The sequence below is a fragment of the Cryptotermes secundus genome, unplaced genomic scaffold (assembly GCF_002891405.2).
Source record: "Cryptotermes secundus unplaced genomic scaffold, Csec_1.0 scaffold345, whole genome shotgun sequence".
Taxonomy (NCBI): domain Eukaryota; kingdom Metazoa; phylum Arthropoda; class Insecta; order Blattodea; family Kalotermitidae; genus Cryptotermes; species Cryptotermes secundus.
The window spans coordinates 66523-80494 of record NW_019723306.1 but is presented as its reverse complement, the minus strand read 5'-3'; the positions used below and the strand labels follow the sequence as shown (position 1 = coordinate 80494).

At 32.8% G+C, this 13972-nt stretch overlaps 1 protein-coding gene across 11 annotated transcripts in view; it reads left to right on the top strand.

The window, feature by feature from the left end:
- Positions 1-6193, top strand: part of LOC111861745 (alpha-aspartyl dipeptidase) — an 18292-nt gene extending 12099 nt beyond the window's left edge. For 9 of the 11 annotated variants that reach the window (XR_004512719.1, XR_002842303.2, XR_004512718.1 and 6 more), the window contains exons 4-7: positions 1160-1314; positions 1421-1591; positions 3092-3381; positions 5889-5975. Coding sequence is in view for 2 of the 11 variants with exons in the window: in XM_023846574.2 (XP_023702342.1) it covers positions 1160-1314; positions 1421-1591; positions 1809-1951; positions 3092-3161 (539 nt within the window). In the remaining 9 variants the exon portion in view is untranslated. Of the gene's footprint in view, positions 1-1159; positions 1315-1420; positions 1592-1808; positions 1952-3091; positions 3382-5888 lie in introns of those variants that run through there. The other 2 variants (XM_023846576.2, XM_023846574.2) reach the window with 2 other exon arrangements.
- Positions 6194-13972: the final 7779 nt, after the last annotated feature.

The following is a 13972-nucleotide window of genomic DNA, read 5'->3' as shown; positions in this document are numbered from 1 at the left end:
GAATAAGCACCTGAAGATGGCACTTTTGTGCCGAAACATGTAGTGCGAGAGAGAGGAGTGAGATAGATGAGTGTATGCACTGGAAGACGGTTGAAATAAATCATGAAAATATTATTTTTTAAATTTCGTGGGTATTCGTATTACTAAGTTTCATAGATGGAAACGAATTATAAAAATTCTGATGTAAATAAGATAAAGAATCTTTATTATTAACAGAGGCTTTCCCCAAGGAATTTTTGATAAGTAATTTTTCGGCTACAGATGAGAAGTAATCGTTAAATGCATTTGCTATAGCTAGGGAGTTACCAGATAATTGTTTTTTAATGTTCATTGTAGTTACATTCTCATTAGGCCCTTTATTATTAGTAATGGTTTTTACTATATTCTAAGTAGTTCTAGTCTTGTTAGATTTTAATAAAAGTTTATTATAATAGTATTTTTTTGCTGTCATAACAACCCTGGCTAAGATTCGACAATATTTCTTAAAGTGTTCTTTGTTATTAGGGTCATTTCTGTTTCTGTAAGCTAGATAAGTTTCCTTTTATTAGCGCATGATGTTCTAATACCAGAAGTTAGCCATGGTTTTAGTTTATACAAATATAGGGGTTTTACCACAGGAAAGCATGCATATAAAATTCTAAGAAACGTGTTCAAAAATTTATTAAAAGCCATATTCACAGTAGTTTCGGAAAAAACATCTTCCCAATTTTCATAGCTTAACAAAAATGTAAATTGACCTATTGAGTAGTTATTGATATCTCTTCTAAAGTAATATACCTGTTTAGGGATAGGAATATTAATATTATTTAAGGTGATGGCCTGATCATCATGGTCTGACAAACCATTAATAAGAGGATGTACAGAAAATTTGTGCAAATTGGTATTAATATAAATATTATCTATTAGGTGCAGGAATTACTAAAAATTCTTGTAGGAAATTCTTGACTGGTTTCAATTGTTTTTCAAACTATGCATGTAAGGGACTTGTTCCACATCCAGTGGTGCTTTAGCCCCTCTGGATCTATGGAACTGGAAATAAATATGAATAGAAGAACTTTAATGTGGACCCCAGATCTCTCATAGCATTACATTTTGTTTACTTCCATATTCTTGGATGGGAAGTAACCAGCTTCTGTATGTTGTACAATTATATTTCTAGGTTACAAAGTAAACAGTATCCACACCTCAGAAGATCCTGTTCAGGCTGTTGAAGAAGCAGAAGCATTTTTTGTGGGTGGTGGTAACACATTCCAACTCCTGAAGGCATTGTATGACTTTAAGATAATTGATCCTATCAAAAAGCGTGTGCTAGAGGTAATATTTATGGTATGAAACTTGTGAATTGTCTTTTGTTAGTCATGAATTCCTAATTGATAATACTGAAATAATAATAATCTCTTTATGTTCAATTAACTTTCAGGAAGGTATACCATACATTGGAAGCAGCGCAGGCTCTAATGTGGCAACTGTCAGTATTTGTACAACAAATGATATGCCTATTGTACATCCACCCAGCTTCACAGCTCTTGGGCTTATTCCTTTCAACATCAACCCTCACTATTTGGATGACAATCCTACAACACATATGGGAGTGAGTATCAGCTACTTATTGTGCTTCACAGCTGTTTTGCTTTGCTGCGAAAATCTCCATCTTCGTTCAAAGAACTTCAAGGAAGCCATTTGTGGTAATAGATTACAGAACACACCCTTTCGAGTCTTGTTACTGTTTGTATAGTATCAACAGTCATCCAGGTCATGTAATGAAGATGAGTACAGTATACCAACAAAAAATTATTTAATAATTTCAGGAAACACGGGAACAAAGAATTGAACAGTATCATAGGATCCCTGGAGCTCCTCCTGTGGTGGGTTTGCGAGAGGGAAGCCTACTGCATATTGAAGGAGATAAAATTACACTTGTAGGGAAGTGTAGTGCACGTATATTTTCACCGTAAGTAAATTTCTAATGATTGAAGTATTTTAGGATGGAGTGTAAGGGTTGGGATATGTGCTGTACCATTTCTTCTCTTATTGCCAACCTGTGCATCACATTTTGCACTGTTTTCACAAATTAGGCTGCGGATATGAGAGTTGTGGTGATGGAGCCTTTGCATCTGCATCTGAAGGAAAGATAATACTACAAAAAATAAATTAAGTTGCTTTAGAGTGTAGTTTAAGATGAATAAAATTGTTTGAAATCTTGACAAGTAATTTGCACAGTTGAGTCATGTACAGAGGAAAATGTTAAGGCTGTAGTGTGAACGCTTATTTTATCAGCTGTGTGCTGTGTTGTTCATTATTGCTCATTGCTCATAATACTCATAATATACTAAAAAAATAATAATATGCCTATGGCAATATTTCTTCTTTTGTAAATTGATTATCATGAAAATAATGAATTCATTCATTTCCTTTATTTTCCATATATCCATACAGGCAAAAATCCTAGGATGTGGAAATAGTCCATTTGATTATAGATTATAATCTATGTAATCTATTACATGTATAATTATCCATGTAATAGATTACATAAGTCACACAACTAAAATAACACACACCAGTTAACTAACATAGGCAATATAAAAAAAAACAGAACAAGAGCTTATTACAATTGTAACTAAACATAATTTAAAAAGTGCATTACTATAAAAACTTAATATTAATACAATTTTCCCATAAATCAAAGTACATTGATACAGGACTCATCATATACATACATACATACATACACATCCTCCACTTTCCATAAACATCCATACAGGGGAATAAACCCAGGATGTGGAATTAGTCATCAAACACATACACAAAGTCACGCAAGTCACACCGCGAAGATAATGAATAATGCAGTAGTATCATCATCATTAGCATTTTCTGAACTGAAGATTTTCTTAAACTTATATAATCTCTCATGTTCATTTTCTGTAGCTTAGGTCATATATCCAAAGAATCCATCCAGGTTCGAGGCCCTTTCTGACATTTCATAACCAGCTTATTTTTTATGGCAAGGAGTTGTTAGTCCCTTGCCCAACCCCCAAACTGGAGGACCACCCCGTTTTAGGTCTCTGCGACTGCTTATTCATTATATTCGCAGCTACCCTCCATATCTGGAGGCCATTTCCTCCATCGACAACCTGAGGACATGCCATGCCATGCCATGGTGACAAGGGACCTACCTAATGTGGGTGTGATGGGATGTTGGATAAAACTACATAATGAGGAGCTTCATAGCTTGTACTCTTCACCAAGTATAATTAGAATGATCAAGTCAAGGAAGATGACATGGGCAGATCTTGTGGCACGAAATTGAGTGAAGAAGAATGCATATAGGATTTTGGTGGGAAAGCCAGAAGGAAGGAGATCACTAGGAAGACCAAGACATAGGTGGGTGGATAACATTAAAATGGATCTTAGAGAGATAGGATGAGGTTGTATGGACTGAATTGATCTGGCTCAGAATAGAGACCAGGGGAGGCCGCTTGTGAACATGGTAATGATCCTTTGGGTTCCATAAAATGCTGGGAAGTTCTTGAGTATCTGCACAACTGGCGGCTTCTCAAGAAGGACTCAGTGCCATGAAGTTAGAAGTTAATTATATAATCTCTTCCTCACAACTAATTCCTAATTAGGAGCTGTGCTGTATGAGTAAAAGTCAGCCCACTGTTTTCTGCATATCCATGAAGATGGATTGCTCATGTTCTGCTCACATGTCCCACCCATATTCCACCCATAATTCTCTGCACACGCGTGTAGTTGTAATGAACTTGAGTAACAGATGTACCACACAATGCAGTTTGAATTGTACCAATCATTATGTGCATACACTGTGTTATAGGTTCTAAATGCATGATTGAAATGTGTGCAAATTTTGACGTTACATGTGTACGAGTATTGAGCTGTATGTCCCCCTGTATGGGTAAGGTACAGGCTCATAAGGAACGACTTGCTTGTTGGCGTGGTGCAATATGCCTCCCTAGGATTGGGTAAGGGATCTCAAGGGAGGAAAACCCAATGGTCTGTACGGCAGGCCAAGCTGGGTGGATCAACTAGACAGGAGCTAGTATGGAACATAAGATGACACAGTGTACATATACTCAACCAACATTCCTAAAACATGGAAATATATTAATAACATGAGTATACAAAGTGAGACACGCCTCAAGGGCAGTTACTGGTTACTACAATGGCTGATGGAAACAGAATTACACTGTGCCTGGTGGCGCACCAAATCAAACTATGCCACACCTCATGGTGTATACAAATCCAGTAGAGCGTATACAAGTACGCAAGTGAAACACGCCTGAAGGGCAATTACGGGTTATAACAACCTCTGACTACAGCAGAATGACACCACGCCTTGCGGTGCACCAAAATCAACTAAACCACGCCTCATAGCATATACAACCAAACTCTGCTATGCCTCATGGAGTGCACAGATCCCAGTAAGTCACTTACTTTCAGTTTGGCAAAAGAACTCAAACATTTACCTCACGAACCAGCCAGCCTCAACTAGCTTGTGACGGCTGCTCCTCCCCCTTCGATCCGCACTACGTGCCAAAACAAAATTTCAAATACAATCAATTCAAACTTTCCCGAAACAGAATTTAGTCCATAATGATGTTTCCAGACAAAGATGTAGGGGAAGAGAGAACGTTAGCTTATCCTGAGCCTTCCATGAAGGCTCAGAAACACGTTAGGGAGGGGGGAAAAGGAACACGTGATCTGACATCAGCCAAGGACGTCAGCGGGAAAGAGAGGATTGGCTTCGCGTCCTGGTTGTTTGGAGAGGGCACTCCTAAGAACTTCCCAGTTCAGTATGTAAGCAATGGTTGTGTGTCAGCAATTACATTTAACTGTTAAATGCATGTTATGATAGTGGCATGTAAAGTGTACATGAATCCATAACAGTTTATTTTTTCTATGAAGGAGTATATTTATATTACCATATAATATATATATATAATATTTATATTATAAGACAGCTGGATAGGATCCACACAATCTATAATTCCCTCATTTGTGACATAAGCTGGTAGTCCACATCTCATCTCATGTTTGTTACACTATCACAAACTGGTATCATAAAATGAGTTTTATCAATATGTACTCATAAAAGAAAGGAAACGTTAATTTTCTGAGAGTAGTATTTTATGTACTTTCCATTTGTTTTTCAGTATCATAAAAACAAAGATATCAATGAGGTTTAAGTCCTATCACCTTTGTGTTACACTTTTTGATGGGCTACCAAGTTCATGTCAAGGTATTATTTCAAGTTTCATATTAAAATCTCAACCCTCCTATTTCATTGCCATAATTATAGTTTTTCCTAATTTTTCAGTCAGCACCAACTGAAATACAGTGGATATTTGATGTAATAAGACCTTAAGCATGTTCCTTCCTATTCGTGTTCTGTGACAACAGAGAGAGCTTAGAAAAAGAGGGAATCTGTGTAACATGGAAAGAAAGAATCTGCATGGTGCAGTGGACATCATGTGATGTACATTTCCCAGTTTTTTAAACTCAGAGTTAGCTGCTAACCATTAGATTCTGGAATGTGAACTTTGTCCAAGACAATGGACAGAGAGGGAGGACCTTCAGGGCTGCTAGCCATAAATAACTTCAGGAACAAAATTGCAAGTACAGTTTGTGCAAGAATTTATGCGAAAGCTGTACCTCTAGATTTCAATCACTCATGGTGATGAACGTGCTGGTTAAAACGTTTATTTTATCCAGTGGTTTCCATTTGTTCAACAGTAAGAAGTTGACAGTTTCAGTGTTTTTTGTCACTGTAGTGAAACTCTCATTATAAGAAGTACTAAGTCTACTGTATTTCATTGTATTAATCTTGTGAAATGACTTAGAACTTTTATACATATATTTCTGTATTCCAGGGGAAAGAATCCTGAGGAGTATGAAGCAGGGTCAGATCTTAGTTTTCTGCTGAAAGCTGTGTGACAAGTTAACACATTCTAATTTTTAAAGTGAAAAGTGCTTTATGTGATTTAAATTAACATTATATTTGGATGGATATTTCAGTTTTTCAGCATTCAACTTAAGCATTGTTGAATGTATGTGTGATCAGGGTATGATTATATGTATATGTAATCAACGTACATGATATGTAACATGTATTTTAATAATTTTACACTTATGTTCCGATTATTTTTATTGTCTTATAAACAGGCAGAACTACCCATTTTTTGTAGTTATGACATTTGCGATTTTCCACTTGGTCTTTCCTGGTTTCAGTTATTTCTGGGAGTACAGGCATGCTATATCATGTATGCATTGACATGACATTAAGAAATTCTTGATGATAATCTCAGAATTCCTCATGCCACTTGGAAAGACTCTGTATACACTGGAATAGATGGGACCTCTAATTTTGAAGATATAAATGAACATCAAAACACACATTTAATTGTATATATAAGAGTGTACATATTTGAAACATTATGTGGTATTACACTGTTGATCATTAAGATATTAACATCAACCATACCTTATTCCTATGTCTCCATCTCTTCCTTGGAGTGCAGTGATTAGAACATGAAGCTAACCACACACTTCCATCAAGTTCAGCTTTTCGTAGCATGTGATACTACAACAGAGTCTGGCCTCATCACATGTACATATCAGTACAGTGGCTATTGGTTATGTACTTACACAGTTTTCCATTGTCAATATAACATTTGGAACCATTAAGTAGTGTGAAATGTACCATAGCATAAAATTATGTAATTTCCTTTGTCTTAGTTTTTATAAATTTTTGTTGTTCTTGTTACCCTGATCCTGGAAATTGTTTCACACGAGTCCACACAGTGTTTCTGCTGTTTGTCTGAGTGAATGTCAGTGGCTGTGTTTCATGAAAGGCAGTGCTTTTTGTGTATTGAAAAGTGAACAGTAGATTTGGTTAGCCTATTTCAGTTGTAATAGCATATAGGGTCATACTGTATAGGTACTTTATTTATTGTTGACAGAAAATAGGCAGTTATTCTAATTGAGTTCATTGCATACTTGTGGAACATTAACTTGAATGAGTAACACTGAAGGCTGCTGGCTGTTGGTTGTATTATTAACATCAAAGGCAGCTGGTTATGTCAGCACAACAGCATCAAGCAGGGATGCTATGAAAAGGTAGATTGTGATATTAAGACAAGTTGGGTGTCATTTTATTTGTGCAGTAATGGATTGTGCGCAACTATTTACTGCACATGGATTGCATCTGAACAGCATGGGTAAAGAGTTGCTTTCTAGTTATCTACTTCTTCATATTTATTCAGTGTTGAAAGAAGATATGGGCTCAGTAATAACTCTTGCTTGGCGAGATAGCAATTTTCAGGTTACCTCTTCTCCTGTTGCTAGTTATTCCACTCCCCTAACTATTTCAGATAATCAGAATCTAACAACTAATGAAATTATTTTGGACAGGTTAGCCAGTACTCCCCGTTTAGAGAAAGAAAGTTTAACTAGTTGTACTGTAAATGGCAACATAAAAGTAGCTAATCCTAGCATATTGAAGACTAGAACTTCTAGCAGAATCAAAAAAGCCCCTGTGACAAAAAAATATTTTTTATGGTAAAGTCAACCTCTAGGTCACAGACAGGTAAATCCATTCCTTCGCTGATTAAAGATGCAAGTGCTAGTCAATCAGCTATAAGGAACACTATCAAATTGAATAATGCTAAACCACCTTATGATACTGTTCATAACAACCGTATTCATCCTTCTAACAAATTATTACAGGATCATTATATNAACCACCTTATGATACTGTTCATAAGAACCATATTCATCCTTCTAACAAATTATTACAGAATCATTATAATACAAATAAACTAACAATTCTTCATCAAAATATACGAGGAATTATTAATAAAGTTGATGAATTCTTAAATTCATTATCTCTTAATGCACCTCAAATTATCTGCTTATCGGAACACCACTTGAAAACTGATGAAATAAGTGAAGTAAATTTTGATCACTATACTGTCGGTACTTCCTATTGTAGACAAACATACAGTCATGGAGGTGTGTGTGTTCTTGTTCATAAGAATATCCAATTTAATACTATTAATCTAGACCAATTTAACAAAGAGAAGGACCTTGAAATTTGTGCTTTGAAGTTAAACGTAGCTTCCAACAACTTCACTATTATTTGTATTTATAGATCTCCAACCGGCAACTTCTCATACTTTTTAAATCAGTTGGAATTAATTCTGAACAAAGTACACAAAACATCAAGTGAATTAATTTTATGTGGTGATCTCAATATAAACTATCTTAATGGCAGTTCTAGGAAAAATCTCTTAGATTCTCTTTTAGCCTCTTTTAATCTCTTCAGTACGATTAACTTTCCTACCAGAATCTCTAATAACTCTTGCACCTTAATAGATAATATCTATATCAATACTCATCGGCATGAATATTCCGTGGACCCTGTTATTAATGGTCTCTCAGACCATGATGCTGAGGCTATTACCTTAAATAATATCTCCATTCCTGTCCCTAAACATGTATCCACCTATACAAGAAACATTAACAACTACTTGATAAGTCAGTTTACATGTCTGTTAAGTTATGAAAATTGGGAAGATGTTTTTCTTGAAACTAATGTCAGTGTAATTTTTAATAATTTTCTCAACACATTTCTAAGAATCTTCTATTCATGTTTTCCTGTAAAAAAATCCCAGTACTCTTATAAACAAAAACCATGGCTAACTACTGGTATTAGAATTTCATGTGCAAATAAAAGGAAACTTTATCTAACTTACAGAAATAATAATGATCCAAATTTCAAGGAATATTACAAGAAATATTGTCGAACCTTGGCTAGGGTCATTATGGCAGCAAAAAAATTTTATTATAATAAACTTCTATTAAAATCTAATAATAAGACTAAAACCACTTGGAACATACTTAAAACCATTACTAATAATAGAAGTCCTGGTAATAATATATCCTCAATGACAATAAAGGATAAATTATCATGTAATCCATTAGCCATAGCAAATGCATTTAATACTTACTTTTCATCTGTAGCTGAAAATTTACTTACCAAAAATGTCTCTAGAAAAACCATTATTAATAATAAAGATTTCTTATCTTATTTACATCAGAATTTCATACAGTCGTTTTCAACGATGAAACTCAGAAACACTACCACTTATGAAATTGAAAAAATAATACACTCTTTGAAATCTAAGAATTCTCATGGGTATGATGAGATATCATCAAGAATTCTGAAAGTTAGTACTCCCTATGTTTTATCGCCCTTAACATACATATTTAATATGATCCTACAGACAGGTATATTTCCGGATAGATTAAAATTCTCAGAAGTTAAGCCGTTATATAAGAAAGGAGATAAAACGGAATTCTCTAACTACAGGCCTATCTCACTTCTCCCAACATTTTCCAAAATTATTGAAAAAATCATTTATAAAAGACTGTATTCTCACTTAAATAAGAATAATATACTTCTAAAGGAACAATTTGGTTTTAGAGAAAAGTTATCTACCGAAATGTCAACATACACACTTCTAAACAACATACTGTCATCTTTAGATAAAAAAAATTATGTACGCGGACTATTCTGCGACTTGCAAAAGGCCTTCGACTGTGTTAATCATAACATACTTTTGGCAAAAATGGAATTTTATGGGATCTCAGGCATAGTAATTAAATTAATGAGATCATATTTAGAAAACAGACATCAGAGAGTATCAGTGAAAGATATTAAGCTTAATAAAGTATCTTCCAAATGGGAGCCTGTCAAACATGGAGTTCCACAGGGCTCTATATTGGGTCCATTACTATTTCTCATTTACATAAATGATTTTCCACTAACCATAAACAAAATGGCTAATCCAATATTATTTGCAGATGATACCAGCATCATTATATCAAACACTAATCCTGAGGAATTTAAAAGTAATGTCAGTTCAGTCTTGAATGAGACAATTAATTGGTTCAATAGCAACTTTTTAACACTGAATTGTGAAAAATCACACTTCTTGCAATTCTTATTAAAAAAACAAAGAAATAAAAATGCAAATAATATCTTCTAACTCGGTGATTACCAATATTAATTGTACTAAAATCCTGGGATTAAACATTGATAGTACAATGTCTTGGAAGGATCATATCACTGAACTGTCATCAAGACTAAATAAGGCTTGTTATGCAATAAGGGCAATAAAACCATTTATGTCTTTAGACTTAATGAAGTCGATGTATTATTCCTATGCACACGCTATTCTGTCTTACGGTATTATCTTCTGGGGTAATTCTTATCTCAGTGACAGTATTTTTAAAATTCAAAAAAGAATAATAAGAGTTATTACTAGTTCAGGTAGATACGACTCATGCCATGAATTATTTAAAAAATTACAAATATTGCCACTTCAGTCTCAATACATATTCTCACTACTTGTCTTTGTCATCAAGAACAGAAGTTGCTTTATATCTAATTCTGATATTCATGATATTAATACTCGTTACAACCACAATTTACACTTGCCTTCTACAAATCTATCATCTGTACAGAAAGGAGTACTCTTTTCTGGAAGTAAGATTTATAACCACTTACCATTAAATATTAAAATGCTATCTAAAGATATTAAGCATTTCAAATCTTCATTAAAAACCTACCTTACAGAACATGCATTCTATAGTATTGATGAATATTGCCAATTAACTTCCTAATGAATATGGTTATTTTTATATTTCTTGCCCTTTGTACATTTTGATTAGTTGTGGGAGGTCTTCCCACTGTAAGTCAATTCATTCATGTTTCATTGTCTTCACTATTATCTTGTGTATTTGTTCAAACTGTGTTTTGCGACACTGTTGTGCAATACTGTGTTTTGCTTTGTGTCTTTGATCAAAATGTGTTTTGTGACACTGCTGTTATGCAATACTGTGTTTTACTTTATGTCCTTATTGTGCTCATTATGAATGTATGTATGTATCATTATTTTATGTTTATATTATATTTATATCTTGACAGGGTCTATATCCCATAGGTTGGTTTGACCTTTTATGGATTAACAGAATGCAAATAAATGAATGAATGAATAAGTCAACTGATTAGGGCATAGGTATATAAGTGAAATTCTCGGCGCATGTATCAAGAATTTCTCATGGAGATGACTAAAAACTGAAGAGTTTCTCTCCCATTCATAGTTCCGATGCTGTCTGTAAGGGGTGGTAAGAGTTCAGGAATCATCAGGAAATTTATTTCAGTAAATCGTGATCGAGGAATTGTGAAATGATAGATCGACAGACTCATTCATTCATTCATTTATTTCAAATTCAGTAAATCCAAAACATAGGTTGAAATACAACCCTGGATATAGAACATGTCAATAATAATATTAAAATAAGTTCCAAACATTGAAACAGTCAAGATAAACAATAAAAACGATATAAAATAGTACACAGTGTAATAACAATTTCATTAAATACAAACAGATTAAAACAAAGAATTTAAATTATCAGTAGCATGAATCTTCTATATACAATTCCACCCAAAATATATTAAGTACAAAAGATTATTATGCGCTTTAGTTTCAAGATAAATATAAGCAATAAATATAACGCCTCACATACCAGTTAAATATCATATATACCTGTCACAGTCATACAATAATCTGAAATCATTTACATAATTTAATGTAATCGTGTGTTAAAAAATAAATTATTAATAAAGTATTATAAAAATATTCATCGGGAAGTAGTTTGGTAAAATTCATCAATGCTATAAAATGCATGTTCAGTGAGATATCTTCTCAATAAAAATTTGAACTTCTTAATTTCTCCAGATGATGATTTAATATTCAAAGGTAATTTATTATACAATTTGCTTCCAGAGAACAGGACTCCTTTTTGTGCAATTGATAAATTTGTAAAGGGTAAGTGTAAATTGTAATTATAACGGGTATTAATATTATGTATTTCTGTATTAAATTTGAAATAATTTTTATTCTTAATAACAAAGAGAAGCAAAGAAAAAATATATTCAGATTGGAGTGGCAATATTTGTAACTTTTTAAACAATTCCCTACAAGAATCATATTTTCCTGATCCAGACATAATTCTTATGATTCTTTTTTGTATTTTAAAAATGTTCTTACTAAAAGGGGCATTACCCCAAAAGATAATGCCATACTTCAATATTGAATGCACATAAGAGTGATAAATCGTCTTTATTGTATCCAATGACATAAAGGGTTTTATTGCCCTTATTGCAAAACATGCTTTGCTTAGTCTTACTGATAATAAAGTTAAGTGATTTTTCCATGACAATGAACTATCTATATTTATTCCCAAAAACTTTGAACAATTAATATTTGTAATTAATGTATTAGTAATTGTACTTTGGATTTCTATTTCTCTATGCTTCTTTAGGAAAAATTGTAAAAACTGTGTTTTATCACAATTTAGAGTTAAAAAGTTTTTTTTAAACCATATCATTGCTTCATTAAAAATTAAGGTAACATTACTTCTAAATTTTTCAGGATTCAAATTAGATACAATAATACTTGTGTCATCAGCAAATAATACAGGCTGAGCTAGTTTTCTTAAGGAAGATGGGAAATCATTAATGTAAATAAGAAATAATAGTGGTCCCAGTACAGAGCCTTGTGGCACTCCATGTTTGACCATCATCCATTTAGAGGATACTTTATTCAAATTATTATCATTTATAATCGTTCTTTGATATCTATTTTCAAGGTATGATTTCATTAGTTTTATTGCTGAACCCGAGATTCCATAAAATTTCAATTTTTCCAGTAAGACATTGTGATTTACACAATCAAAAGCCTTTTGTAAATCACAAAATAATCCACCCACATATTCTTTTTTGTCCAAAGAAGTTAATATATTATCTAAAAGATTATATGTTGCCATTTCAGTAGATGATTCTTTTCTAAATCCAAACTGTTCCTTGGCCAATATATTATTCCTATTTAAATGAGAATAAATTCTTCTATAAATAATCTTTTCAATGATTTTAGAGAAAGTTGGAAGAAGTGAGATTGGCCTATAGTTAGAGATTTCAGTTTTATCACCCTTTTTATAGAGAGGCTTAACTTCAGAAAACTTAAGCCTATCTGGGAAAATACCAGTTAATAGTATCTTATTACATAGATATGTTAGGGGAGACAGGATATACGGGGCACTAGATTTCATAATCTTCAATGATATTTCATCATAGCCATGAGAATTCTTCGGTTTCATTGACAATATTATTTTTTTAATTTCATAAGAATTAGTATTACTAAAGTTCATTTTTGGAAATAACTGGTGTGAATTTTGATGTAAATAATATAAAAAATCCTTATTATTATCAGGAGATTGTTTATAAAATTTATTGTTGAGTAATTTTTCAGCTATAGATGAAAAGTAATTATTAAAAGTTTCTGCAATATCAATTGGATTTTCTGACAATTTATCATTTGTTTTTATCTTAATTATATTATCAACAGATCCTTTTTTGTTTGTAATAGTTTTCACAATATTCCATGTAGTTTTAGTCTTGTTATTAGATTTTAGTATAAGTGTATTATAATATAATTTTTTGGCTGCCACTATAACCCTAGTTAAGATTCTACAATACTTTTTAAAGTGTTCTTTGATATTAGGATTGCTACTGCTTCTGGAAACAAGATACAGTGTTCTTTTATTTGCACATGAAACTTTAATACCGGATGTTACCCATGGTTTCTGTGCATGTGGATATCGAAAATTTTTTATGGGAAAACATGAATAAAAAATTCTAAGAAATATGTTCAAAAATTTATTGAAAGCTATATTCACATTAGATTCCAAAAAAACCTCTTCCCAATTTTCATAACTTAATAAAAACTTAAATTGATCTATAGAATAGCTATTAATATCTCTTTTTTGGTAAAATATCTGTTTATGGGCTGTGACAGTGATATTATTAAAAACAATGACCTGAGCATCA